The sequence below is a fragment of the Mobula hypostoma genome, chromosome 12, assembly GCF_963921235.1.
Source record: "Mobula hypostoma chromosome 12, sMobHyp1.1, whole genome shotgun sequence".
Classification (NCBI taxonomy): domain Eukaryota; kingdom Metazoa; phylum Chordata; class Chondrichthyes; order Myliobatiformes; family Myliobatidae; genus Mobula; species Mobula hypostoma.
Window position 1 is genome coordinate 52,186,129 of NC_086108.1, and position 25,980 is coordinate 52,212,108.

The 25,980-nt window shown below is 38.0% G+C and overlaps 1 protein-coding gene across 9 annotated transcripts in view; it reads left to right on the forward strand.

Moving 5' to 3' along the window:
* The window catches only part of pde4dip (phosphodiesterase 4D interacting protein), a 440,914-nt gene that overhangs the window by 303,612 nt on the left and 111,322 nt on the right, over nucleotides 1-25,980 (forward strand). For 8 of the 9 annotated variants that reach the window (XM_063064080.1, XM_063064082.1, XM_063064078.1 and 5 more), the window contains 9 exons: nucleotides 319-507; nucleotides 2,571-2,676; nucleotides 4,909-5,039; nucleotides 6,779-6,874; nucleotides 7,242-7,379; nucleotides 8,850-8,962; nucleotides 9,974-10,113; nucleotides 21,638-21,729; nucleotides 24,053-24,273. In XM_063064080.1, the coding sequence (XP_062920150.1) occupies nucleotides 319-507; nucleotides 2,571-2,676; nucleotides 4,909-5,039; nucleotides 6,779-6,874; nucleotides 7,242-7,379; nucleotides 8,850-8,962; nucleotides 9,974-10,113; nucleotides 21,638-21,729; nucleotides 24,053-24,273 (1,226 nt within the window). The remainder of the gene's footprint in view (nucleotides 1-318; nucleotides 508-2,570; nucleotides 2,677-4,908; nucleotides 5,040-6,778; nucleotides 6,875-7,241; nucleotides 7,380-8,849; nucleotides 8,963-9,973; nucleotides 10,114-21,637; nucleotides 21,730-24,052; nucleotides 24,274-25,980) is intronic. The other variant, XM_063064074.1, reaches the window with a different exon arrangement.

The following is a 25,980-nucleotide window of genomic DNA, read 5'->3' on the forward strand; positions in this document are numbered from 1 at the left end:
CCAAAAACATCACCCATTTATTTCCCCCCATTGATTGTGTCTGACCTTTAACATTTTGTGTGTGTTTTTGAAGCAACCTCATTGGATTTTTTTTTTTTTTTTTTGAAAGGTCATTCCAGCAAATAAGGTTAACCTGATCCACCAAGCAGAGTCTCACACAATGCAGCTGCCCTTCAGTACTGCAGTCAGTTTAGATTGAGTAGAATCATGTGGGGCTCAAACTTTCAGCAACAATGAACGCTGGCATGTGTGTGAAGTTTGATTTGCCATTGTCCTTACAAAATTTCATTTCCAGTATACTTCTCTTCAATTATTCAGGGTGCAGCAGAGAGGTTAACTCGTGCTCTTGCAGAGAAAAAGCATGAACTTCAAGCATTACGTCAGCACTTGGTGGAGAAGGATCGGGAAATAGCAAATTTAATCAAGCAGAATACTTCAGCAACAGAACTGCCAATGGAAATAGCCCACCTCAAAGAACAACTTACGGAAAAGAATCGGTTAATTGAAGTAAGTTCTTAAAGTTTGATGTTGGCCAACAGCATGTTGAATTTGAAAACTCTGCTTAATAGAATTCCTTTTCTCCATGTCTCATAGTCATAAAATATACAAATTTATGCCATTAAAAGCATAGAGTATGCCTGCATCATAAGGTAAGTGACCCAATACGAACCATATTAACTGTAACTACAGAAATAAGTCTTTACAAGTTTTTTGTGTGTGTGTGATGTGGGCAAGGCCAATATCTATCTGCCTGTGAAGATGGTGTTGAGGCACATACCGGAACTGTCACAATTTTGTTAAGTAGGGATTTCCATAATGTATACCCGGTGACAATGAAGAAACTACAATCCATCTGTTAATTAGGGATTTCCAAAATGTGTACCTGGTGACAATGAAGAAACTACAATCCATTTTGAAGTCAGAATACTGCATAGCTTGTTGGGCAACAGCAGATGGGGGATTTCATCTGGCATACTTCCTTGTCCTTAACTAAGGATGGTTGAACCTAGGATGATGTCCTAGGGGCTATCTGTAACAAATTATTCCAACAGATATACCTTGCAGAGGGGTTGGTAGATTTGCCAACTGCCACATCCTCCAAACGAGCTACGACTGTTGGAATATTAACCCCTTCATGCCCATTGACTTCAGTTAGTTGGAGTGAGTCAGTAACTTTTCAATGAAATGTGAACCAGCAGTACTCCTACTGTTGTTTGAGCCTTGGCCCCAGTGCCGTCCCTCATTACAGACAATAGAAGCCCTCATTGTGAAATATTTGCATCCAGTTAGTTCATTTTTCAATTGCTGTCATAATATACAATTATTGATTAAAATAGCAGAAATGAAATATTCCTTGAGCTATTAAGGAAATTTGTTTAGTAATATCAATCCTAAAGTCATGTGTTGTCTGTTTCACTAATGCTTTGCGTTGCACTGTTGGTGGGAGTTTAGAAAACGTTCTTTTGATGATCTTCATTCACAAAAGAAAAAGTATTGAAGCCTTGTTCCCATTTTACTTGTAATCCAACAATATCTACTATCCCTGTTTGGTGGAAATGTGGGAAGCATACGTATGGCTAGGGGGTAAAGAGAGGATTCAGTTTGGTTTTAACATCTAACTATTCCTGCACATACGAGAAAATAGAATCACACAAACATAGAGCATACAAATAGGCCCTTTCACCCTACCTCTTCATGCCGATCATGTTGCTTATCTATGTTAATTCTGTTTCCTCACAGGAGGCCCATAACAATCTGCTTTTCCTATTCGAGTACCTGTCCTGTCATTTTTTTAAACATTGTAATTGCATCTTCTTCCACTGCCTCCGTTTCAGATATTCATGTCCCTCTATGTAGAAAAACTTGCACCTTTGATTTCTGTTAAATTTCTCCCCTGTCACCTTAAAACTGTGCCCTCTAGTTCTGGACTTCCCTCTCTTGGGGAAAAGTTGTGATTCTCCCTATTGCATCTGTGCCCCTCGTAACTTTGTGAACCTCTGGGTCCACCTCTTGACCTTGAATGTTCCTGTGAGAATAAACCCAGCTTATCCAGTCCCTCACAACTACAGCCTCTTGTACAGGGAACATCCTGGTCAGTTTCTTCTGCGCTCACTCACTTCCCTCATGTACAGTGACCGCCATAACTGGAGACAATACTCTTAAGTGAGGTTGAGGCTGCAACATACCAACAATTACTATTTAGGCTGACTCAGAAAGACATGCAGGCTGGATTAGGTGCTGAAATCAAGTAAAATCAAAAAAAATCAGGTAAAAGTATCCATTGAAAATTAGTGATGCTTCCATAAAGGCTAATTAGGTTAAAACATGTTAAGCTTGTTCCATATGTGATATTTGTTGTAGGAATCTGCTGTACAATCTTGAACAATGATAAGATGAATGTTGTTTGTGACACCAAAAATCTCACTACACTTCCCAAATGGTGTTATATTGGAAGTAAGATCCATATAGGACAAAATTTTTAAAAATCAGAAGACCCCATTACACCATTATTCAAGGGATGGCAAATTTTTTAAACCACCTGATCTGAGCCTTTTCTTTGACCTGCTCAGGAATTGGTGCAGGATGGTCACAGCAAGAATGAGCTCTCACCCCAGTCTGAGAAGATGGAAGCTTCTGAATCCATTGATGCCCAACAGAATACAAATGAAAGGGAAGGTATGTAAAATTAAGCCACCATCTTCACTGAAAAGTCTCACTCAGATTTCCAGAATTTTGTTTGTTGTGTTTGTGTATTGACTGGTAGCAACATACAAAGAAAATCCATACCAAGATTCTAGCTGAGTCCAAAATTCAGTTTGTGGAAATGGAAATTACATTAAAAGTAGTGGAATTAATGAAGCACAGTTCCCTGTGAGACTTCCATAAGCGACAAAAGTGGAAATATGGGAACTAAACACAAGGAAATCTGCAGATGCTGGAATATCAAGCAACACACATAAAAGTTGCTGGTGACCGCAGTGGGCCAGGCAGCATCTCTAGGAAGAGGTATAGTCGACGTTTCAGGCCAAGACCCTTCGTCTGGACTAACTGTGAAAGAAGAGCTAGTAAGAGATTTGAAAGTGGGAGGGGGAGGGGGAGATCCAAAATGATAGGAGAAGACAGGAGGGGGAGGGATGGAGCCAAGAGCTGGACAGGTGATTGGCAAAGGGGATATGAGAGGATCATGGGACAGGAGGCCTGGGGAGAAAGAAAAGGGGGGGGGGAGAAGCCCAGAGGATGGGCAAGGGGTATAGTGAGAGGGACAGAGGGAGGAAATAAAAGAGAGAGAAAAAGAATGTGTGTATGTAAATAAATAACGGATGGGGTACGAGGGGGAGGTGGAGTATTAATGGAAGTTAGAGAAGTCGATGTTCATGCCATCAGGTTGGAGGCTACCCAGACGGAATATAAGGTGTTGTTCCTCCAACCTGAGTGTGGCTTCATCTTTACAGTAGAGGAGACCGTGGATAGACATATCAGAATGGGAATGGGACATGGAATTAAAATGTGTGGCCACTGGAAGATCCTGCTTTCTTTGGCGGACAGAGCATAGGTGTTCAGCGAATCGATCTCCCAGTCTGCGCCGGGTCTCGCCAATGTATAGAAGGCCACATCGGGAGCACCGGACGCAGTATATCACCCCTGTCGACTCAGGTGAAGTGTCGCCTCACCCGGAAGGACTGTCTGGGGCCCTGAATGGTGGTAAGAGAGGAAGTGTAAGGGCATGTGTGGCACTTGTTCCGCTTACAAGGATAAGTGCCAGGAGGGGAGATCAGTGGGGAGGGAATGGGGGGGGGGGATCGAATGGACAAGGGTCGCTTAGGGAGCGATCCCTGTGGAAAGCAGAGAGGGGCGGGGAGGGAAAGACGTGCTTAGTGGTGGGATCCTGTTGGAGGTGACGGAAGTTACGGAAAATTATATATTGGAGCCGGAGGCTCCTTCTGATGTGGCCTTCTGTATATTGGCGAGACCTGACGCAGACTGGGAGATCGTTTCACTGAACACCTACGCTCTGTCCGCCAGAGTAAGCAGGATCTTCCAGTGGCCACAGATTTTAATTCCATGTCCCATTCCCATTTTGATATGTCTATCCATGGCCTCCTCTACTGTAAAGATGAAACGACACTCAGGTTGGAGGAACAACACCTTATATTCCGTCTGGGTAGCCTCCAACCTGATGGCATGAACATTGACTTCTCAAACTTCTGCTAACGCCCCTCCTACCCCATCTGTTACTTATTTATATACACACATTCTTTTTCTCTCTCTCCTTTTTCTCCCTCTGTCCATCTCGCTATACCCCTTGCCCATCCTCTGGTTTCCCCCCTCCCCCTTTTCTTTCTCCCTAGGCCTCCTGTCCCATGATCCTCTCATACCCCTTTTGCTAATCAACTGTCCAGCTCTTAGCTCCATCCCTCCCCCTCCGGTCTTTTCCTATCATTTCGGATCTCCCCCTCCCCCCTCAAATCTCTTACTAGCTCTTCTTTCAGTTAGTCCTGATGAAGGGTCTCGGCCGGAAATGTTTACTGTACATCTTCCTAGAGATACTGCCTGGCCTGCTGCGTTCACCAGCAACTTTAATATGGGAACTATCTCACTGGTGCAAGTAAGATCTGAGCTGCTTGGCTTTTTTGAGATTTGATTTATAAGATCTTGCACTTGCTGGCACATTGAGAAAAGTGTATACCAGATCAGGTGAACTAAAGGGCATTGTTTCTAGCATGGTGAGAGTACAATTACTGGAGGAAACTACAAGTATTAAAGTTTTCTCCAGCTCCCAGTATACAACCAGCTAGAACTGGTGTCATGTTGTATCACTCAGCTGTAAAACAACTTCCCTAATGCAGAAAGTAGGTGTAATGCTTCAGGAGATTGATAGTGTACAGTAATAATTCTTTACTCTGTCAGAAGGTTTGCAGACAGCCTTGGATGAAGATGAAGCAATGGTTGAATCAGACCATGAAGACAGCATGCGGACTGAGCTAGATCTAATGAAAGAGGAACTTCAGCTTGCCTTAAGAAAAGAGAAAGAGAGCAGGGTGAGTTTTAAACTTGCTATTAATGGATAGGACAGAATAGTCTGAATATAACCGTCATCTCCAGATTTGTGATTTAAAAATTTCATTAGTGTGTCACAGTTTCAGGTTTACTGAGGTATACATTCAGTAGCCAGTATACTAGGTACACCTGGTGTGACTCCAAATAGCTTAATAGCTAATCATGTTGCAGCAACTTAACATGTAAAAGCATGCTGACATAGTCAGGAGATTCAGTTGTTGTTCAGACAAACATCAGAATGGAGAGAAATGTGATCTAAGTGACTTTGACCATAGAATGATTATTAGTGCCAGACAGGGTGGTTAGAGTATCTCAGAATCTGCTGATTTCCTGGGATTTTCATGCACAACAGTCTCAAGAATTTAGAGAGAATAGTACGGGAAAACAAAAACAAATCCAGTGAGCGTGAGTTCTGTGTGTAAAAATGCCTTGTTTATGAGAGAGGTCAGGAAAATGGTCAAACTGGTTCAAGCTGACAAGAAGGCAACAGTAACTCAAATAACCATGCATTACAACAGAAGAGCATCTCTGAATGCACAACATGTCAAACCTTGAAGTGGATGGGCTACAGCAAAGAAAGCCATGAGCTTATACTCAATGATCACTTTATTAGGTACCTCCTTTTTCCTCATATTCATTGAGTGTTTGTGATAGTGTAGGGGAATTTGAGAAGGGAATGCAAACGTTGCAGAAACATGTTGGAGAAGTAGGTTTTTGTTGTTATGGAGAGGGAAGCTACAGGTAATCTCAATGCTATCATGCAAGGACTGTGGAAATCATGAACTACTCCCACTAGAGCTGGCTATTCAGTAATTTGGCAAAATGTGTGGCAGCATTCGATGAGACTCCAAAGTTTCTGTAATAAAGTGCTCAGCCAGCACTTGATTTTACTGTAACTGAAAGATGGTCAGTTTCATGAAGAAATTTAGGGGAAAATGTGGGGTTCACATGGGGAAAATAAAACTTCTTTAATTTAATTATCGGCGAGATGGAACTCACAGCACACAAGTTGAAGACTAAGGCAAAGTCTGACAGTTATTGAGATGAATGGACAGCTAAGATAACTAACAAAGAAATTCAGCTCAGGAAGTGAGGTTCCAGGCTGCCACAAAACAATAAATTTCATGGCATTATCAGTGATAATAAAGCTGATTGTTTCCTTGAAACTTGGAAGTGACTAATTGTAAAGTTGCAGAAAAAAGGACCCCTTAAAACAACAACTGGATAGAATAGATGAGCCTTGAATAAAGATCTTTGGGGGAAAAGTCACATAAGATATCACTGAATTCCTGACTAGCATATCCTGTAAAGCACATCAAACTCTTAAGTTCTTCAGTGTATTGAAATCAAGACTGAGTTAACCATAAGGAGCTATAATTTATCCTTTTCAAGACTTACAGAATCTCGTTAGACTTCAAGTCATAAATTTTTGATTTATTGTGGCTTTTATCCTGCTCTTTTTAATTCTGTCTCTTTGCAGCATTGGTGTGAATGGATCTGCTGCATGGATTTATGACTATAACTTATAAGTTGAATTGAGTCATACATGTTGGCAATTTGCTGATGATTCTCTGTGTTATTGGGGAACATGCTTTGAGTTATTTTGAAAATGATGCTCCATTAGATTGTTGAATGACTCTATTATGTAATTGATCTAAGGTTAAGTATCTAAATATGGGTTATATTTTTCTCTTTTCGGCTTGAACTGGCAATGCTGCAGTCTGCCCTTTTTGACCAGCAGCGAGAGCTCCAATGTCAGGCAGTGGAGATTGAAACACTCTCAAACAATATTCGTGACAAGGAAGAACACATTATGGTGAGTTTTAATTTAATCAGCAGTTGAATTGTTGTGGTTGTTTTGTTGTGATTTGAAGATCAGCTTGAAAGAAAAGTCTATATTTTCTGATTGGTGGGCTCTGTGGAGTTCCTGCTATGTGCTGAATTAGGGAAGGTTTTGTGTGTTCAATAGGATGTGGAACCAAAAGATCTTGCTGAATGATAGTCCAGGTAAATGAGAAATTTTAGAGCAACAGAGCAAGGTGTGACTTTTTATAATAATAACAAAATATTAATGTAAAAAAGATTGCATTATTGATTACAGATGTAAAAAAAAACAGAATTGGTGTTGCTTTAGATTTGCCAGCTGAATGGTTTTGGTTCTTAATGATCTTGTTGCACTACAGGATCTGCAGAGGCAGCTGGAACAGCCAAGGGAATCTCCAGAGGTGGAAAAGCTTACACAAGAGCTCCTGAAATTGAAGGAGCAAGTGGCAACCATGAAATTATCTGCACAGAAAAGTGTAGGGAAAAAGTATGATCAGGTGTGTAATTTTTCTCCTTTTCATAAGCGTGCATCAATCTAGTACTTACACATTTCAATCAAGTGAGGCTTAAGCATGCTGAACTCCAGCAATTTATAAACCTTGTTGCAGTAAATAATAGTCCCCTTAGGTTATTTAAGTAGTAATTTGATCAGATCAAATTCATTAGTGAGTCAAGAGGTTGAAAGCAGTAAATAGTAAATGGATGGGATGACCTATGGGCTAACTGATTTGGGTAGCACAAGTACATTAAATTGTGATCCTATTAGAAAGACACAGGTAAATTTAAAATTCATTTATAAATTAGTAAGACTACTGTCCTAGTTTATTAATGGTACCATATGGAAAGAAGGTTGAAAAAAATTAGAGCAATGAAAAAAATAGAAAACATGAATCGAATTGTGTTTAAGAAAGCTGCAGTTTTCAAAAGGTCAAAAAATGAGCTCAAATTAAATGATTGTGTTCTATTTCGAGCCAATGGGAATTGATTGTTTTTTTTTCTTCCTAAAAGTACTCCCCAATTTCTTCTCTACTGAAATCATTCACTTTTTTAATGCATACTCTGTGCATTAAATATCTTCTGGTAGCTGTGCCAATTGATTATCACTCATGTACTTCGAATGTATGGGGTGTCAGGGACGGGTAGCACCTCTGGTGGGGGAACATGTTGCGTCCTTTTCAGGGCGGTTAGTCCACCTTTGGTCCCCACCTGGCACTCAGCTCTTACCTGTGGCTCCCCGTAGCTGTTTGCATGCGACAGCGGCCACACCCCGGGCAACGGCTTCGACAAGCTGGCTAAACCAGGTGAGGGTAGCCGACGGGTCTCAAACCCTCGGTGAGATAGGGAGTTGTCTATCCCAGCATGTGAAGACAAACTCCGACGGATTGAGCGGACGAGATCCATGGAAGGTCCAACGGTCAAGAAGGCGGTCTCTGCAAGCATCATGGAACGTGTAGAGCAGGACAAGACAGAGAAGACATCCTGGTCATCCACTGCGCCTAGTCCCATCTCCAGCCGTCTAGACTCTGTCTTGCCACTGGATCCAGATGGGAATTGGGAAGAGAGAGTGAGGCTGACGCTGCGCAACTCTCCCTCACTTAAATCCAAATGACGCGCTAGTCTCCACACCATGATAATGGTGTCGAGGTCCTCATCGACGTCAACAATGGACGAACAACAACAACTTTGAATGTCCTCAGGTTATTCAGATATCCAGTGAATAGAAATCATAACCAAGCCTTATTATTTTCATTAGTTTCCATTATCTATACCTGTCGTGATGATTTCTCAGTAGTGACAGTGAACAGGTAAATATTTCCCTTTCCAACCTTAATTTAAAGACAAGGCGGATGATATTTTCATTTGGGATGGCAGGAGAAATTATGTGTCTCTAAGTGAACACAAAGGCCATTTCCCTCAAATAACAAGGTATTTCAGTGTTTCTTACTGTTACCAATTTTTATTGGCAGCTGATCTGTGCTCTTGAAGAACAGTTATTGGAGCAGTCTCACCTAAACGAAGCACTTCGAGCTGAAAGACAACTCTATATTAGCCTCGTTAAATTCCATAATCAAACTGACAGGTAAGACAAAGTCCTGACTTGGCGTAGATTTTTGAAGTCAGTGTGAGTATATAGAATGTGTTCTCTTTTGTTAGTATTTGATTCAAACTGCTCACCGTTTTTAAAAGGAATATCAGTTTTCTCTGTGATATTTCCACATATGTTTCTATATACTTTACCAGATATTATAAAAGTGTAATGATTAAAATAACTAAAATTGAAGGTTATTCGTTAGTAACATGTATGCCATCAGAATAGAAGGGACCCCCTGTTACAATTTTGTCTCCTTTCCAAAGTTAAGTAATCTTATTTATTTCAAATATAATTATGAAATGGTAAGCCTGTTGGATGAAGAAATTTGCGTGGAATAATTTTTTACAGATTCACATCCAAAAAATTAATATTGCTTGACATGAAGATTGAGAATAGTTGTATAACACTGTATTAACATCAATGCTGGCACATACACCAGCAAGGAATCTAGTTATTAATATTACTGGCTGGATCATTGTGCAAGATGAAAGTTATAGCCTTGTATGGCAATAAATACATACAAGGGAACTATGAATCATTACTTGTTCAATTTGATACCACTTGACGTTTTCATCTTCTATTGTTCAAAATACTTTCTCTGAATTTTCCAACCTAGATATTGATTTATATTTTCATTAACTATAAACAGTATCTCTTACAGCTGGGTCTCAAAATTTGTCCTGTTTAATTGATAATCTCATCTATGCCCACTAGTTAATGTTCAGTCTATTTTAATGTCTCCAAATTCAAAACCATCTTTTCATCCACTCCCTTCCTCCAGATAAGTTTCTGTGGTAACTCTTTAAGCCTGTAAGGCTGTTTTGTTAAAAGGTACATCTCTTGTAAGTGGTTTGGGAAATTGAAGTGCTCAACCATGGTCACTGTAACAATGTTCTGTGGTTCTCGTAGACCATATGCATCTGTTGTTAGTTCATTGGGTACTGTCTTCAGTAGATTGATTTAGCTCATTTTTGTCTCTAAATTCACATTTCCACTTAGCACCAGCAGAGAAAAGATGCTCCAGACTGAACTCATGGCTGTACAGGCACTCCGTGGACATCTGGAAGAGGCCCTCAGGAGAACCCAGGAGCAGATTGGCAGGCTGGAGAAGGAGCCTGAGATCTCAGCAGATTCTGGAGGTGGGGGAATGGAGAGGCTGGCAAGTCTGCAAGAGCATGTGGCCTGCTCTACTGAGGTGTCTCGCAGCCAAACCACATAGCGTGCAGTGGAATATGGGCTTGTGGTTAGCCGAAAAATCTTGCTAACAGGAAATGCCTGCTTAATGCCAATGGGGTTTTACTGTTTACTAACTAATTGTGTGCAATGTTAACTGACCTGGATTCAGAAAATCATGATTGTACCATATATGTTAATAGTTTTCCTTGTCATATAGAATTCATGACTCAGGATGTATTACGTGTTATCATGAGAAGAAAAAGATCATTCTATTTTAAGTTATTGCATTTTCCCTGTTTATGTTGATGAAATAAAAATTTCATTTCAATTTTCTCATTTTGCCTATGCACATTTTCCATTTTGAATGCATGAACCATCTTTCCTCCAGCAAAGCCTTCCCACCATATCCTACCTGTCTTCTTTCCCTTCGTCCCTCAAAATTCAGTTATCAATTTGCTAAGCAAATTTATTCGACCTTACTGAATGTCTGGAGTAAATAAGCAATTTTGCAATTAAGTTATAATAACATATACATATATTTAATATGTATATATTTAATAGCTTGATTGAAGATTTTTTTAAAAGTTGCTCCTAAATTGGGTTGAACTGTTTGTGTAGATATTCATTTATTAGTAATATTACTACTTCTAAAAGCATGATATCAGCTGTATGTGTTGTGGACCATACTGGTCCCAAATGTTTTTCCAAGATACCCCTTGGTTACAGTGGCAGTAAGTATCTCTATTTTATCACTTCTTGCTATCTAATTCAGGAAAGAATGAAACTTTGTGCTGGATATTAATTTTGATCACCAAAGGCTGCAAATTTGCCATATGGAAAGCACAGAAGTCAAACACACTCCTGACCACAAGTGACTTGAGATTTTGTATATAAAAGTCTGAATTAATTTCTAAACAAATTAGTTTGCTAATATCTTTAAGAAGCTGTTTCAGTGATGGATATTGGGCATGGATAAGTTCTAAACTTCGTAACTATTTTCAAATTGCATAGCATCCCCAGTTTATTATCTAACTTGTACAGTTGACAGTTTTGAGAATAGAACAATCCATTTAGAAATTTTAGATCAATGATAGTAATATACTCAGCATTGCTGGAAATTGATAACCAGCTTATTGTTTACCAGTATTTTCATTTCTAAATGGTAGTTTCCTTCATATCTTCGTCATTTCTACATTACAGTGTCCTTGCTCATCAGATATTATGTGATGGTTCATACGTTTCCTGAATTTGTTATCTGAGGGTTCATTCATTTTTGTCTTTTTATTATGCTTCTAAACAGATATAGTTTCCATATTTACAGGGACATCTGTGTTGGTGATTGAAAACCCTTTTCGATACTCTATAAGCAATTAATGAAAATGCGTAATAACAATGTTATGTCTCTGCAAGTAATGGCCTGAGATATATTAGTTTACATTGAATCCAAAACAAAAATAAATGATAAATTATTCTGGTTTATTCCACTTCTTGACCAGTGTCAGCTATCAGGGGTTGATTCCACTAATGTTTACAACTTCCAAAAATTCACCCAGGTAGCCCTCATTGATATGTTAATGGTGAATGTTGACAGGCTTTTCGACTACACAATCTCCTCATGTGGCATTCATAGTGAATGAATGACAATCAGGTATGGGAATCCAGCCATTCTAACCCCGTTAATCAAAAGAAGATGATTTGTATCCTGCTTTATCTTCTGATGGTATATGTAGTCTGTTACTTTCTGGTATTTAATTTCTCTCGTTTTCTCCAACAACTATATGAAAAATTAAATAGGGGCTGCTACTCCCATAATTCATGGCAACAGTAAGAATCCATTCTTGAATCAAGAGGCCCATTATTCAATGGAGACTGTTTGTTATTTCTTTGAATGCCAAGATTTCCAGGAATAATAAACGACAGCACTTGTATTCACACAGCTGGACCGATATAAAGAAAGAATGCAGATGCCACATATTAGCCTTTCACAGAAGGGCACTGATTGTTAGCCACTTTATAAAGAAATATTAGAACATAAAATAGTACAACACAAAGCAGCCCTTTAGCCCACAATGTTGTACCGAACCAAATAAATAATCAAATGGCCAACTAAATTAATTCCTTCTGCCTACACAATGTCCGTATTTCTTCTTTTTCCTCACATTCATGTACCTCTCTAAACGTCCGGAATGTATCTGCCTCAACCACTACGCTAGTAGCATATTTCAGGTACTCACCACTCTGTGTTATATAATGAAACTTGTGCCTCACATACCCAGTCTCACCTTAAATGAATGCCCTTTGGTACTAGACATTTCAATTCTGGGAAAAAAACACTGTCTGTTTGCCTACTCTTTATGCCTCTCATATCTTCTAAATCACTACCAGATCTCCTCTCAGCCTCTACCACTCCAGAGAAAACAACCCCGGGTTTGTCCAACCTCTCATGCCCCTTAATGCAGGCAGAATCCTGGTAGACCTGTAAACCTCTTCTGTACCCTCTCCAAAGCCTCATCCCTCCTGTAATGGCCACTTTCAGAGAGACATGAATTTCGAACCCAAGATCCTTCTACTCATTGACACTATTAAGGGTTTTGTCATTAACAGTGTACTGCCTCTGTATTTGACCTGCCAAAGTACAACACTTCACATTTGGCCAGGATAAACTTCATCTGCTATTTCTCCACACATATCTACAACTGATCTATATCCCACTGTATTATTTGCCAGTATATACATCATTCACAACATCACCGACCTTCGTATCATCTACAATGTTGGTATCAAATTGATTATGCAGGTACCAAATAAAAAGAAGGTGCAAGAAATTGGAGTGGAAAAAAAACTGTTGGAAGAACTCTGTGGTCAGCAGCATCTGTGGAAGCAGAGCGATGATAGACATATTAAGTCAAAATCCTGCATCAGAACGGAGTGCTGAGGGAAGATGGTCAGCATATAGAAATGAGAGGGAGGGGTGAGAAAAGGCTGATAGGTAGGTGGAAGAATATGAGGTGGTGGGGTTGATTACGGGGTGGGGTAGGTGCTGAGTGGAAACGTAAGGGGGAAGAAGAAGGCAGGGAAGGAAGAAAGGTAGAGACGGAGGTCGGTAGGTGATGGGTGAATCAGATAAGGGAGGAACCAAGTGGAGGAAGTGATAAAGGTGAACCAGGATATATAGGTACGTGGGTGATGGGCGGAGAGAGCTAGACTTCAAGCAAAAAAAGTTACTCTTTATTCAAATTGGCACGGTAAAACATGAAGAGTTTTGTATGATCATTGTTAAAGAGTAGATTGCAATTGAAATGGAAATCCCACTTCAAATTAAGATATACATTTCTCAAAGTAGATATAATCTTGTTGATTTCGTGGGCCACAATTTCCAATATTAGTCTGTGTTACTGAAATTTTGAGCCTTGCAAAAAAGTTCATTTTTTTCTTGTGCTTTGGACAATACCAAGCATGGGAAAAATGGAAAGATGACTGTACAGGTTAATTAATAATTTTAAAATGCCAAATGTATATATAGTAGATAAAGAACAGAAAATGCTGGAAGTTCTCAGCAGTTCAGCCACACTGTCAGAAGACAAGCTAACCCTATGGCTGATCTATTATTACAGCTGTATGGCCACCACTATCATGATAATGGAATTCATGGCATTGAATTTCCAAACATAAACACACAGAGGCAGGGTTTAGAACCTGTTCCATTGGTTCTGATCAAAGGAATGTAAGCTCTATTTCTCTTCCCGCAGTTGCAATTTGATCACTTGGTATTTCCTGCATTTTCTGTTTTTACAGAATTCCAGCTTTATTTTCTGATTTTCATGAAAGGTCGGAAATATTGGCCAATGTATATGGTTATTTTGAAAAGTGAACTGGGCGAGCGTTCTGTTTACCTGCAAACTAAACACGTGAAGTTCTAGTACGTAGCATGTTAGAAGCAAATTCGTTTTTTGATATAAATCTCTTTAATCTGATAAAGGAAAAGTTGCTCTCATTTTTAAAAAATCACTCAGAAAGCAATTTAAGAAATAGTAGTCTACAGTAATTACCTGCTTCCACCTACCCAAATATTCCAAAAGAAATAAGAATGGACTAAACGCAAAATGTTCACTTATAGCAGCTAAATTGTACCACTGAACTAATTTACATTTGAGATTTCAGATGATAAAGGATAATATTACTTAATAGTGAATATTTTCTGATGGAAAGATCACTTTAGTGAACTATTGATATTCTGTACTGATTTAGTTGGATTGTTGTGTGGTCAGAGAACCACAAGTAGTTGTGTCATATTAGAGCTGTGTGTGGGCAGTGGCATGTGCACAAACAGGATGAACTGGTGACTACTCAAGAGTTTTCATTGACAGAATCATGTTCCGGATTACCTTAATGCTTTCTCTGTTTCTTTTACTAATTGTGAAGTTTAAACTTTTTTGAATTATTAACTACATGTGTACAGAAAATACTATTTGTCTTTGTGGAATATAATGCTGTGGCCTGTGTGGGAAGTTATCTCCACAAAAAAGAACAGATTACACAAGTATGTTTTGGGAATGTTCATATGAACTTCCAGTTTCTGCATTCCAGTACTGATGACTCTGCAGTACTATGTATGTAAAACTTCCCCTGAGCTTTACTCTAATTGTATCCTGCTTTGATAAGCAATACATATCATTAGATAATTGAAGCAATTATTCTGAGAATACAATTAATCTCAATAATTCCAAGGAGGAGAGGGCTTGTTAATCCCACCTTCATGTATGCCTCCAGATATTTCTTGAACAGTAACCCTTTTGTGAAATTCAACTTGGTAATTACTGTGATAATTTCTTTTTTCTTTCCAAGCACCAGTTATTACGCCAGTTTTGGCTGTGCTGTATTTCACATAACACGAACTAAATAGCACCGGGATTGCCACCACTGATACAAAATTGGAATTCACAGGATTGGTTTTTCAAAGTAGAAAACTACTCAAAGCAAGTAATGGGACAAGGTTTAAATCCTCACTTAAAAGTTAACTCTTCCGTTTTGAGATCATTTTTTATTTCTGATCTCCCATGTACTTCAATGATGGATTTGTAAATTGTAGTCATCTTGTAAGATCTCTGGCATTGACCCTTAAATATGATGAAGACCAGTTTATCAAAGTTGCATGTTGAAGCATTTTCTGAAAAGAACTATTTATGCATAGGGATCTTGATTGCATTTCAAATATTTTCAGACCTTTTATCCTTCTAGGAACAGGATAATAAACTTTGTTTCTTTAAGTAAGTTGAGGGTTTAAGAGAGATTCTAAGAAAACATTTTCATATTTCTTTTAAGCAAAGTATTGCAGCCACTTTCAAGAAACTGAATTCAATTAAATTTTGTATCATTTTCTATTAACCTAAGAAAAACTGCTATAATCCACAGTCAAATTTGTCATTATTTGGTGCCAAGCTTAGTGGGATTGTTCCTGGAAAAGTTGTAATTTTGTTAAATAAAATCCAATAAACAGTAATAAATTACACTGTAATTTTCAAAGTTTAAGAATAGGAGCCTAGAATGTGTTTTGAAGCTTTAGACATGCCTCTATGTTTTTATTGCAAAGGCATCAACCACAGCTGCATCTCTTCAAAAGCCATTAAGTGCATGCTGAATGCATTGTGGACTTTTAAACTGTGTCCAGCTATAATCAAATGTTATCAAGAATTTTAAAAAGCATGATTGAGTTAAGGTCATTTGAGCCGCCTCCTTCCATACATAGAAGTTTTTTATATATTCATTCAAAATTTATAAGTCTGCACAATTAAGTGTAAAAATGGAAATGTGCATCCTGGGGCCATATATATAAAAAAAAGTTTGGGGGAGATATTTCCAGCTGTCTAATCTTGTACTTTTGTTAAGATTATAACAGACATACTATCTGATGACTTGGAGAGATACTTGGCACCAGTTATGTGTTCTAGTGCTTTCTACTCACAGAAAGTAATTGATACAGGGTAATCAACCTCTCTAAATGTTAGCTTTACTCTTCAATTGAAATTATAATCTTTTGATTATTTCCAATTCCATAATAGTCACCATTTTGTATATCTTTTTTAGGCTTTGCTGCCACAGTTATTAAACATTTTGGAAAGCATAAATGTGTAAAGACACAAACTTCCTTTTTAATGGACATGTACTTCAGCAAAAGTCACCAACACAGAACAAGAATGCACAAAGAGCTTTTGACTATCTTAGCAGTAAATGATCTCATTGCTTTTACCAGCTATGCAACAGGCAGAGTAGTGTTGTAGATACGTTTTATTGATCTAATCAAGTTTATGCTTTGACAAAGAATGAACTGGTACAAATGATGAAAATATACAGGACCTTTTCAGTCCATGGTAATGAAAAATGGCTGGTTTATTACATTAACATACTGATATTATATGCCTTTGTTCCATGTAAATCAGACATTGAAGTTGGCTATCAGTTACAAAGTTAAAAGTATTGTGGGAGTGAATAGACTTAATTTAGATCATTTTAAATAGGATTTCAGCCAAGACTTGAGTGTTTATTCAGACCAGGAAAGCCTCAGATTTGTTTTGCTGAGAATTGACTTCGGGTAATCTTACCTCAACACCTCTGGTTTGACCAGAATATTTAGTGAAGGGACAACCAGTAATTTCTGACCTTGGCTGGAAGCCTGTAAGTGTGAATTTTGACCAAAAATAATCAGGGCTGATTGTGCTAACCCATTAGTACTTAGTGCCCTGCCTACAGCTACTTATTGGAAGGGAATCAGAGCCTTTGGTGGGTGATGCTGTCAGTGAAAGGAGGTTGGCACCTGACCACTCTGTTCTCCAGAATGTAATATACAAAGTATAAATCAACCTGGTTTCTTTTCTTGCTGGCATTTTGTTAAAGAACACATTGCGAGAGACTGAGGAGTAGGGAAATAATTGGCCTGACCACCCTCCTGATTTGAGAATGGTATCTACTCTGCTGAAGTAAATGGAACAATGTCCAGCCTTGCTTTCCTTGTTCTGCATGTTGTCCAGATATGCATGAAGATCATTAGTAATTATTGAGTTGACCAGCATTTTAAACTGGCATGTAATGTGGAAAAAGATGGACAATTGCTAAATTGGATTGTGTGCAATAAGAAAGTGTTTTCTTTTTGTTGCAGATTCATTCTTTGTTTGCATGTACTATCAGATTGTGATGATAGAGAAATTCTAGTCTCTCTGTTCTGATGCATTTTGTCCACAATAAAAATTGTCTTAAAGTATTTTCCAAACTAACTTCATCTATGTGCACCAGAAATGAAATTTGATCCCAGGTTGAGGAAATGTCAGTAAGTTAATAGGTACTCAAAGCTCATCTGCTTAGTGTCAAACTGGAAACTCATGGATTCTGTTCGTAGTTCCTACTGCTAGCTAATCATTCTTGATAGAGCTGCCAATTTCAATGCACCTGGATGAATGTAGGTGGGAGTGGGAAAATTCAGTGGTACTGGGAAAGAAACGGCTAGGTTTGCTGATGATTCTCCAATGGTCTCTACTGGAAAATGCTCACACGAAGTGTTGAGTAAAATAAGTTTACACATATTTCAATCTCCCTTTGCTCTAAACAGCTTGCAAAGACTAGCATTCCCAATTGATGGTTCAAGAGTAGCTGTTAGTGAGTATGTTCTTTCCAGATAACAAAGGGAGCATTTGATGTGCTTCTGGCAGGACCCACAATGCAAAATCCTGGATTTTGTGACAGAACAAAATAAGAAGAAACTTTGCAGAATGATCTAGTGATCTCTGTAATGCAGATTACTTCTTTCTCAACATTGGTGCTATCAGACCTTGATTCTAGGGGATCTATGGCATTTAATAACAATGGCATCAGGGAGTTGCGCAGTTAATAATACTTGTGTGTTCTCATAAATGGAAAACCTGGTGGTAAAAGGGATTTTAAATGCCTTACAGAATCCAAAATAATATCTGCTTCATACTCAAGATTAAGATCAAAGCTGAAATATTTTAAAGAAATAAAATCAACTTTGGAACTTTGAAAGACTTGAGGAAATGCTTATCCACAGATCTAAAATTTATAGGTCCAGAGATGTCGTTGAATTGCAATTGTAGCTATTAAAATCTCACTTGCAGCATTATGTTGGAGTAGTTTGCAAAAAAAAAACCTTACCAAGGATAGAACAAGGAACCACTCTCACAAATTTCCTGATTCCTCTGTTAATCTCCAAAATTTGCTAACAACAGGAATTCTGCAGATGCTGGAAATTCAAGCAACACACATAAAAGTTGCTGGTGAACGCAGCAGGCCAGGCAGCATCTCTAAGAAGAGGTGCAGTCGACGTTTCAGGCTGAGACTCCTAACCCTAACCCTCGCATTAGTCCTGACGAAGGGTCTCGGCCTGAAACGTCGATTGCACCTCTTCTCAGAGATGCTGCCTGGCCTGCTGCGTTCACCAGCAACTTTTATGTGTGTTCCAAAATTTGCTGTCAGTTTTGTGGTATAATAATAGTGAGATCTGATCATTGGGTGATTAGGGGGGTACATTTGCCTACATTTTGCTTGCGAAATCTGACCCAGCATTGTGGGCATCGTAAAAGAAGTGTGGCTTTGAATTGTTAAGTGGTGTGGACGTGTCATGCATAGCATTGCAATGCACATGAACGGAGGACTTTCAGAGCAAGAGGCACAGTAATCTAATGTGTGATTATTGCAAAGAACAGTACCTCCCCAGTCACCCAATGGTCCTTCATGCTGTGTGAGACCATCATTATACACCATAAATTAAAACACGCCTTATTCCTCGTAAATTCCATGTTCAACTTCAAAATTAATTTGTGGTGGGGACTAAAATCCTGCTATTCAGATTTAGAAGATGTAAGTTATGACAGAAACCTGTCTCCTCCATCATGGTGAGAAACAAACTATTCGAATGATAACAAGTCACTAAAGTTAAATTACCATAGAAATAATCTAATAATCTGGCTGTCCAGATTATTCATTCAGTTAATGATTAGAAGGTGGGACAATAGCTGAACTTTGTAATGAGTCTAACAAAACCTACCAGATTGGGTTCAATAATGTCCAATTTATGACTCCACATGGTTGACTTAACAAACCATTCAGTTGTAGATGCTTTAACACCATATTCTCAATGAGCAATTAAGGATGGACAGTAATTGCTAATCTTGTCAATGCTGTCCAGAAATAAGTGAATAAAACTGCATAAGTAGTATCATAATCAGCATTCCCAGTTGGAGACACCATGCAAAGAGAACATATTTGGAAATATATATTTAAGTAAGCAGCTGTCCTCCTCTTAAAGTCTTCAACTAGTTATACATAAAATATTAACTGCTACAGCTGGAACTTTAATCCCTTTCCTCTTCAATTTCTTTCCTTTTATTAAAACCAGAGTTGTGCAGGGAACATCTGTTATCTGGCTAAATTCCCTGCATAACCAGGCCAAGGTTAAGGTTGTCAACTCTCCAGGATTGCCCTGGAATCCACAGAAATTGGAGATGAATCTGAGCAACTTTCTCGGAAACCTGGACGACAGAATAAGACTGGGGAAAAATATCATGAAAATAGAAATGTACTATTTTGGTTCATGTGTTACTTTCATTATCAGTTCTTAAAATATTGGAGAAGGGATAAAAAAAAGGTTGTTCAAATGACAGTAAGTAAAAAGGCAGTTGGATAACACTTCATGTGGGAAGATAGTGCAGTGGATTATTGACCAATGTGTGAAAGGTGACCTTAGGCAGATGTTTGGAACAGTGAGGTTTGGAGACAAAAGATCTTGTAATGAAATCAACTATTGTAAAGCCATTACTGTCATCATTTTATTAATTTGTACATTCAGATATTGCCAATGGTAATAGGACAGTGAAGAGGATAATGAATCTTTCCAAATCAGAAACCAAATTCCAAATGGTACTATTGCCCAACGTCCACTGCGCTGTTTCTCTTGGTAGTAGTACAGCCAGTCCATGAGATTAATTATGAATTGTTGACTAATTATTTGGTATATTTTATGGATTATACCACAGTGTTTGCTGTAAAATATTGATTGTCAGGCTATTGCACATCCAGGTTTTGAGAAAGATTAGGGAAAGGCCAGATGTCGGGGTTTTAATTCTTATGTTCTGGTATTGTGGTTTTGTTTAGTTAAGTGGTTTTATTAGCTGTATTAAAGGACGATTAACAGTCAACCAAACAGATATGGAATCAATAATGCCACAATGAGAAAAAGTGGATTAACTTGTGTGGTCATCATTACAAATACCAGAATACTTTAAACTACAAATTTATTTAATAAACTCAAATTTCTTGGCTAGTATGGTGTGAGTTAGACTGGTTTCTTTGGGTCTCTACTAGTCCAGTAATTTAACCACAATGGTATTATGCCTGAGTAAATCAGGTCCACATTGAATAAAATTACAAATCCTGAACATGTGTATCAAAAACACTAAAACCTTTGATAATTGATTTCCTTTTATAATCCAAGGAATATGCAAATAGGTGAGAAATACATTTATACCCAATTACATTGTAAATCCTTGGTACATACATTCAGAATTGCAGTAATTTTGTGGGTGATGTTGTAATTGTGAAAATGAATTCACTTCTGGTAAAATAATTAAAATCGTAAAGTGAGAAACTGCTGTGCTGATGTTTTTCAGAATGCCTCTGCTTTGCTTTGCTGAATATTTTCTTGTTACATTAACCTTTAAAAACTCAGCATCACCACCATGCTTTATTGCCAACCACAGCTCAAGTGCCATCCACAGATTGTTGGGTGACATTGTGTGCAGTGATCGATTTGAAATTGTTGTGCTCCAGCAACTGTTATTCACTTTTTAACAAACTACATGAAAAATATAACTTCTGTCATCTTTCCGCTGTTGTACATTCACCTGATATTTCTCTATTTAATGAGTAACACCCTATTTTAAAATATGTTTTGGGTTCACATTGGCATTTAAAACACATTCATATACTGTTTGATGAACAAATTAAGGGAAAAGTGGGAAGTGGTCAATCACTGATGCTTAACCTGAATCGTTTGCTCAGAGCATTTGCTTTGAATGTATTAGAGGTTCAGCAATTTAACCATAGCAACTTGAGCTTGTTAATGTACAGGAAATGGTTAACCCAACTGACAGATCATTTGCCTCTGAATAAAGCAGCAAGAAAAAGTTTGTTATTCATGGATGTAGGCTGGTAGTTTTCAATCAACAGCATGCAAAATGGAAAATGAGCAGAACATTATTTTTATTTAAATCTCCAGGGAAGGCTAAATCTACCATTTCAGCACACCTTGTAAAAATTGAATAAATGTGCATGTATTCTTGGTAGCAATCAATCAAGATATTTTTAAAAAGTAATTAACAATTTTATTGATGTGTGATTGTTATTTATTATTTGAAGTGAGTAGTGGCCATTGGCATCCTTTTACATGTTCTTGACAAGTATCTGTTTTTCACTTTCTTTCAGAGTACCATTGTGAGAGAGCTGAGGATAATGAGGGCACTCAGTTTAAAGATTCATTGAATGAGCATCCAACAAATGTGGAGCACAACCAGCAGGTAACATCAAAAGCTGCAGTGGAATTTGTTTTAAGTACAATTTGGAGAGAGGCAGAACATTTAATTAATGCCCTAATTTGTGAAGCGTTCAAAAGAATAAAAACCTGCAGATGCAGATCAGCAGGAATCTGAAATAAAATCAAAGAATGCAGGAAATACTTGGCAGATCAAACAGCATCTGTGGAGAGGGAAAAAGCTAATGGTTTAGGTAATAATCTTTCACCATAAGCTATTGAATGTGCTTCTGATGTAAAGCCACATTGGAAGCCGATTTTTTTCTCCAGCGATGATATGCCTGATGTGTATGTCTAGCATTTGTTGTTTTCAATGCAAAAGAAATAATGTATGCCCAGAAATGGAAGTGTCTCATTATAATTCAGATGGCTTGGTGTTCTGCCATTGGGGAAATGGGCAGCATGAATTAGAATCCCATGGAGAGTGGAGATCTTATCACTTCCATTCTTGTCCATGTGGCTTGAATGGGTTGGATGACTGAGCAAAGAGGTGGCAGTTGGAATAAGGTGTGGGGAAGTGTACAGTAAAGCATTTTGGTAGAAGCAAAAAAAGGTACAGACTATTTCTCTACAGGTAGAGAATTCTCTTCTAACTGGGGAGACAATTCAGAAATCAAAGGTGCAAAGGGACTTGCAAGTCCTCATGCAGGATTTCCTAAGTTAGAGTTCTGGCCTGAAACGTTGACTAATTGTTTCCACGGATGCTGCCCGACCTGCTGAGTTCCTCCAGTGTGTTGTGAGTGTTGCTTTGACCCCAGCATCTGCAGAGTATTTTGTGTTTCCTAAGTTAACTTGCAGGTTGAGTCAGGGTTGAGGAAGGCAAATGCAATGTTAGTATTCATTTTGAGAGGACTAGAAAACAAAAGCATGATAATAATGCTTTTTTAAGGTGTTGGTCAGAAAACATTTGGAGTATTGTTAGCTGTTTTTGGCTCCATATCTAATGAAAGATGTGACGGGATTGTTGAAGGTGTACAGGAGATGTATGAGAATTATCCCAGGGGTGAGATAGTTACTGTATGGGGAACATCTGATGGCCCTGGAATTTAAAAGGATGAAAAGGGATGTCATTGAAACCTACTGAATACTGAAATGCCTGGATAGAATGGATATGGTATCTAAAACCAGAAAACACAGCCTCAGAACAAAAGGACATCACTTTAGAATGTAGATGAGGAGGAATTTCTTTAGCCAGGATTCAAGGTTCAAAATAAAATTATTATCAAGGTACTTGTATGTCACCATTTTTGTATGTCAAGATTCATTTTCTTCCAGATAGTCACAGTAACACAATAGAATCAATGAAAAACTTTAGATTCATTCTCTGTACATACGTGGGAATTCATTGCACTTCTGCACATTTACGAAATTCACTGCCACAGGTGACTAAGTCATTGGGTGTTTTAAAATGGAGTTTGATAGCTTCTTGATCAGTAAGGTTGTCAATGGTTGCAGGGAGAAGGCAGAGAACGGGGTTGAGAGAGGAAAATAAATCAGCCATGATCGAATGGTGGAGCAGAATCAAGGGGCTGAATAGTCTGATTCTGCATCTACAGCATAGTCACTGAGTACATGAATAAATTTGGGTGAAGAATTGTAAATTGAAATTCCACGTCTTTGTATTCAGGCTTTTAATACATTCATATCGATGTTATGTTATATTTTACATTACATTGTTCACATTATTGGCAATTCTTTGCCAATTAAGTTTGAAGATGCTGTACAGTGCCAACTCAATGATTAAGTAATGTTGATCACATGGCACTCAATATTTTTAGTGTATTTAATTCAATACTTTTAGTGCATTCATATAGATGTTAGTTTGTTTTACACTGTTTACATTGTTAATGAAGGTGTACAGTGCTAACTCGATTAAATAATGTTGATCACATGACACTCGGTATTTTCCCAATGTTTCTTGTCTCTCCTCCTTTCCTACATAGCAATTAATTTCACACATGCATATTTCCATTGTTGCATTGCATTAATATGCTTTTCTCTGTGTGGGTGAGTGTTGACAACCTATTATAGTTATTGAACTACAAGTTGTAACATACAATGTTCACGATTGTAGAATTCCAGTGAAAGTAACTGAGTAGTGATGAGGAACACAAATCTTAGGAAATTTTCTTACTCTAACCATGGAGTAGTGTGACATCTTTGCAGCATACATACATAAAATTAGAATTGTTGCCGTCCATCTTCATCAACAGAGGGGAGAAAAGGAGTTGCTTGTGTTAACAACAAAAAGGTTTATTTTTTGGATCCATCCATTTTCATTTGTCTCAAATTGCAATTAAATCTTTTAGTCTTTACAGAAAGGCTCAAATGATTCTGGATTTAAAAGTTGTATTGAAGAAACTGACTCCAGCATCTTGTTTCACAATTCAATGGCCACGAGAACAGAGGCACTGGACAATTTCCAGCAGATGAAACTCGAAATGCAGAGTCCGAGTGAGGAAAATAAACTGATGGAAAACAAACCGATGGAGCTGAGGACACAGACTGAGAAATCAGTACCTCAAATGGAGTAAATACTTTATTTATTAAATTTAGATGCCTTGGTCAATTTGTTTTAGCTTAACATTTATAAGACTGAGAATATTAAATGTGCTGGGCACAGATTCAACCACATTTCAAATCAAGTATATGTGTGGATCCTTTCCCTTCTCTACCAAATTCTCAGCTTCACTTTGTCCCCTGTTTATCGTGGCACTTTACTACCCTGCTGTCGAAAATTTGTCTATCTCAGTTGATCAATACATATGGTAGCAGACTGACCGGGTACAATATTAGACCTTGCCAGCTGGTGAGGCATGAGTTTCAGCATTTTGTATTTTCAGAAAAGGACAATTGTGTTTAGCAGTCACTGCTAATTTTAAGATGAGATTAATGTTAGAAAATGTTAGAAGATCTAGAATGGGATGTTAATTACAAGTACTTTCTGCAGTTTTTATCTGATTTCAATGTACTGAACAATATTAACCCATAGCAAGGTCCAGCTGACCATGTTAGCAATTTGAAAGGTGGCACCTGCACTTAGATTAAATAATGTTTGATAATGTATTGCAAAACTATGATGTAGTTATTAAGGAAGAAATTTATTAACCACCTTTCATATTGACAGGACTCTTCAAGGCGTTTCACAGTCAGTTCATTGGTGTGAGAAGGGAACACTGTTGGCCCATCTCAGATATTTGGAAAAAAAACTGGGTTTGCCTTTTTACAATCCTCCCAGCAGACAAGCAGCTTGGAAACTTTCAAGTTTCTTGGGACAGTGATGGGGTCTCTGGGGCAGCTGAACCAAGCTCCATTCAAAGTAAAGAGAAAAGATTTTGATAGCTGTCTAACTTGTGCTCCCAGACAGTCAAACCACTAAAACATACTTAATGCTTCTGAAAGTTTGAGGTAGACAGAAATATACAAAAATATTTTATAACTTAGAAACACGTAACACTGTATGTTGAAAGAATAAAATGTGAAAGATACTAAAACACTAAAGCAATTTATCAGAACATATTAAGTTGGAGTAGCTCATCAAGTCCTGATTCATTATTCACAAGATCATGGCTGATCTTCTACCTCAGTGACATCTTCCCGCACTACACTATATCTCTTGATTCCCAGATATATTTTGATATCTCTTTTGAATTAACATAATACCAATCATTATCACCATCTGAAGTAGAGAGTTTTAAAGTTCGTCAATGTCTGACTGAAGGGGTTTCACTTCCTCTTAGTCATAGTATTTTATTCTGAGATGGTAAACCTTGGTTCTAAATACCTCAGCCAGTGGAAACATCCTCTTTGCATCCAACCTGCCAAGCACATCTTTGAACACCAACATTTCCAAAGCTCCAACATTAAAAAGTACCCTGCTTTTCTTTTTTGTTCACCAACATGGATCACACATTATATGATGTTACTTATTCAGCCCTGGTAGTATTACCAAGAAGATTCTTTACATCTTTACATACTTCTAAACATCAGTATCTCATTAAAATTTATCAAAAAATCTAAATGAAAAACCCTTCCAAAATTAAAATTTTAACAAGTGTATTTTTAAACTAAAAATCCTCTGATGTTTACATTGAGGATATTTTCTGAAGACTCTTTCAGTCGTTCCTTTCCATTCAATGCAAGGGGAACAGGCCAATTGTTCCTTCACTTACCTGGCAGAGAATGCTTCAGTAAATCTGGAATCAAGTAGCAAAGCCCTGCCCCTGAGGAGCTCCAT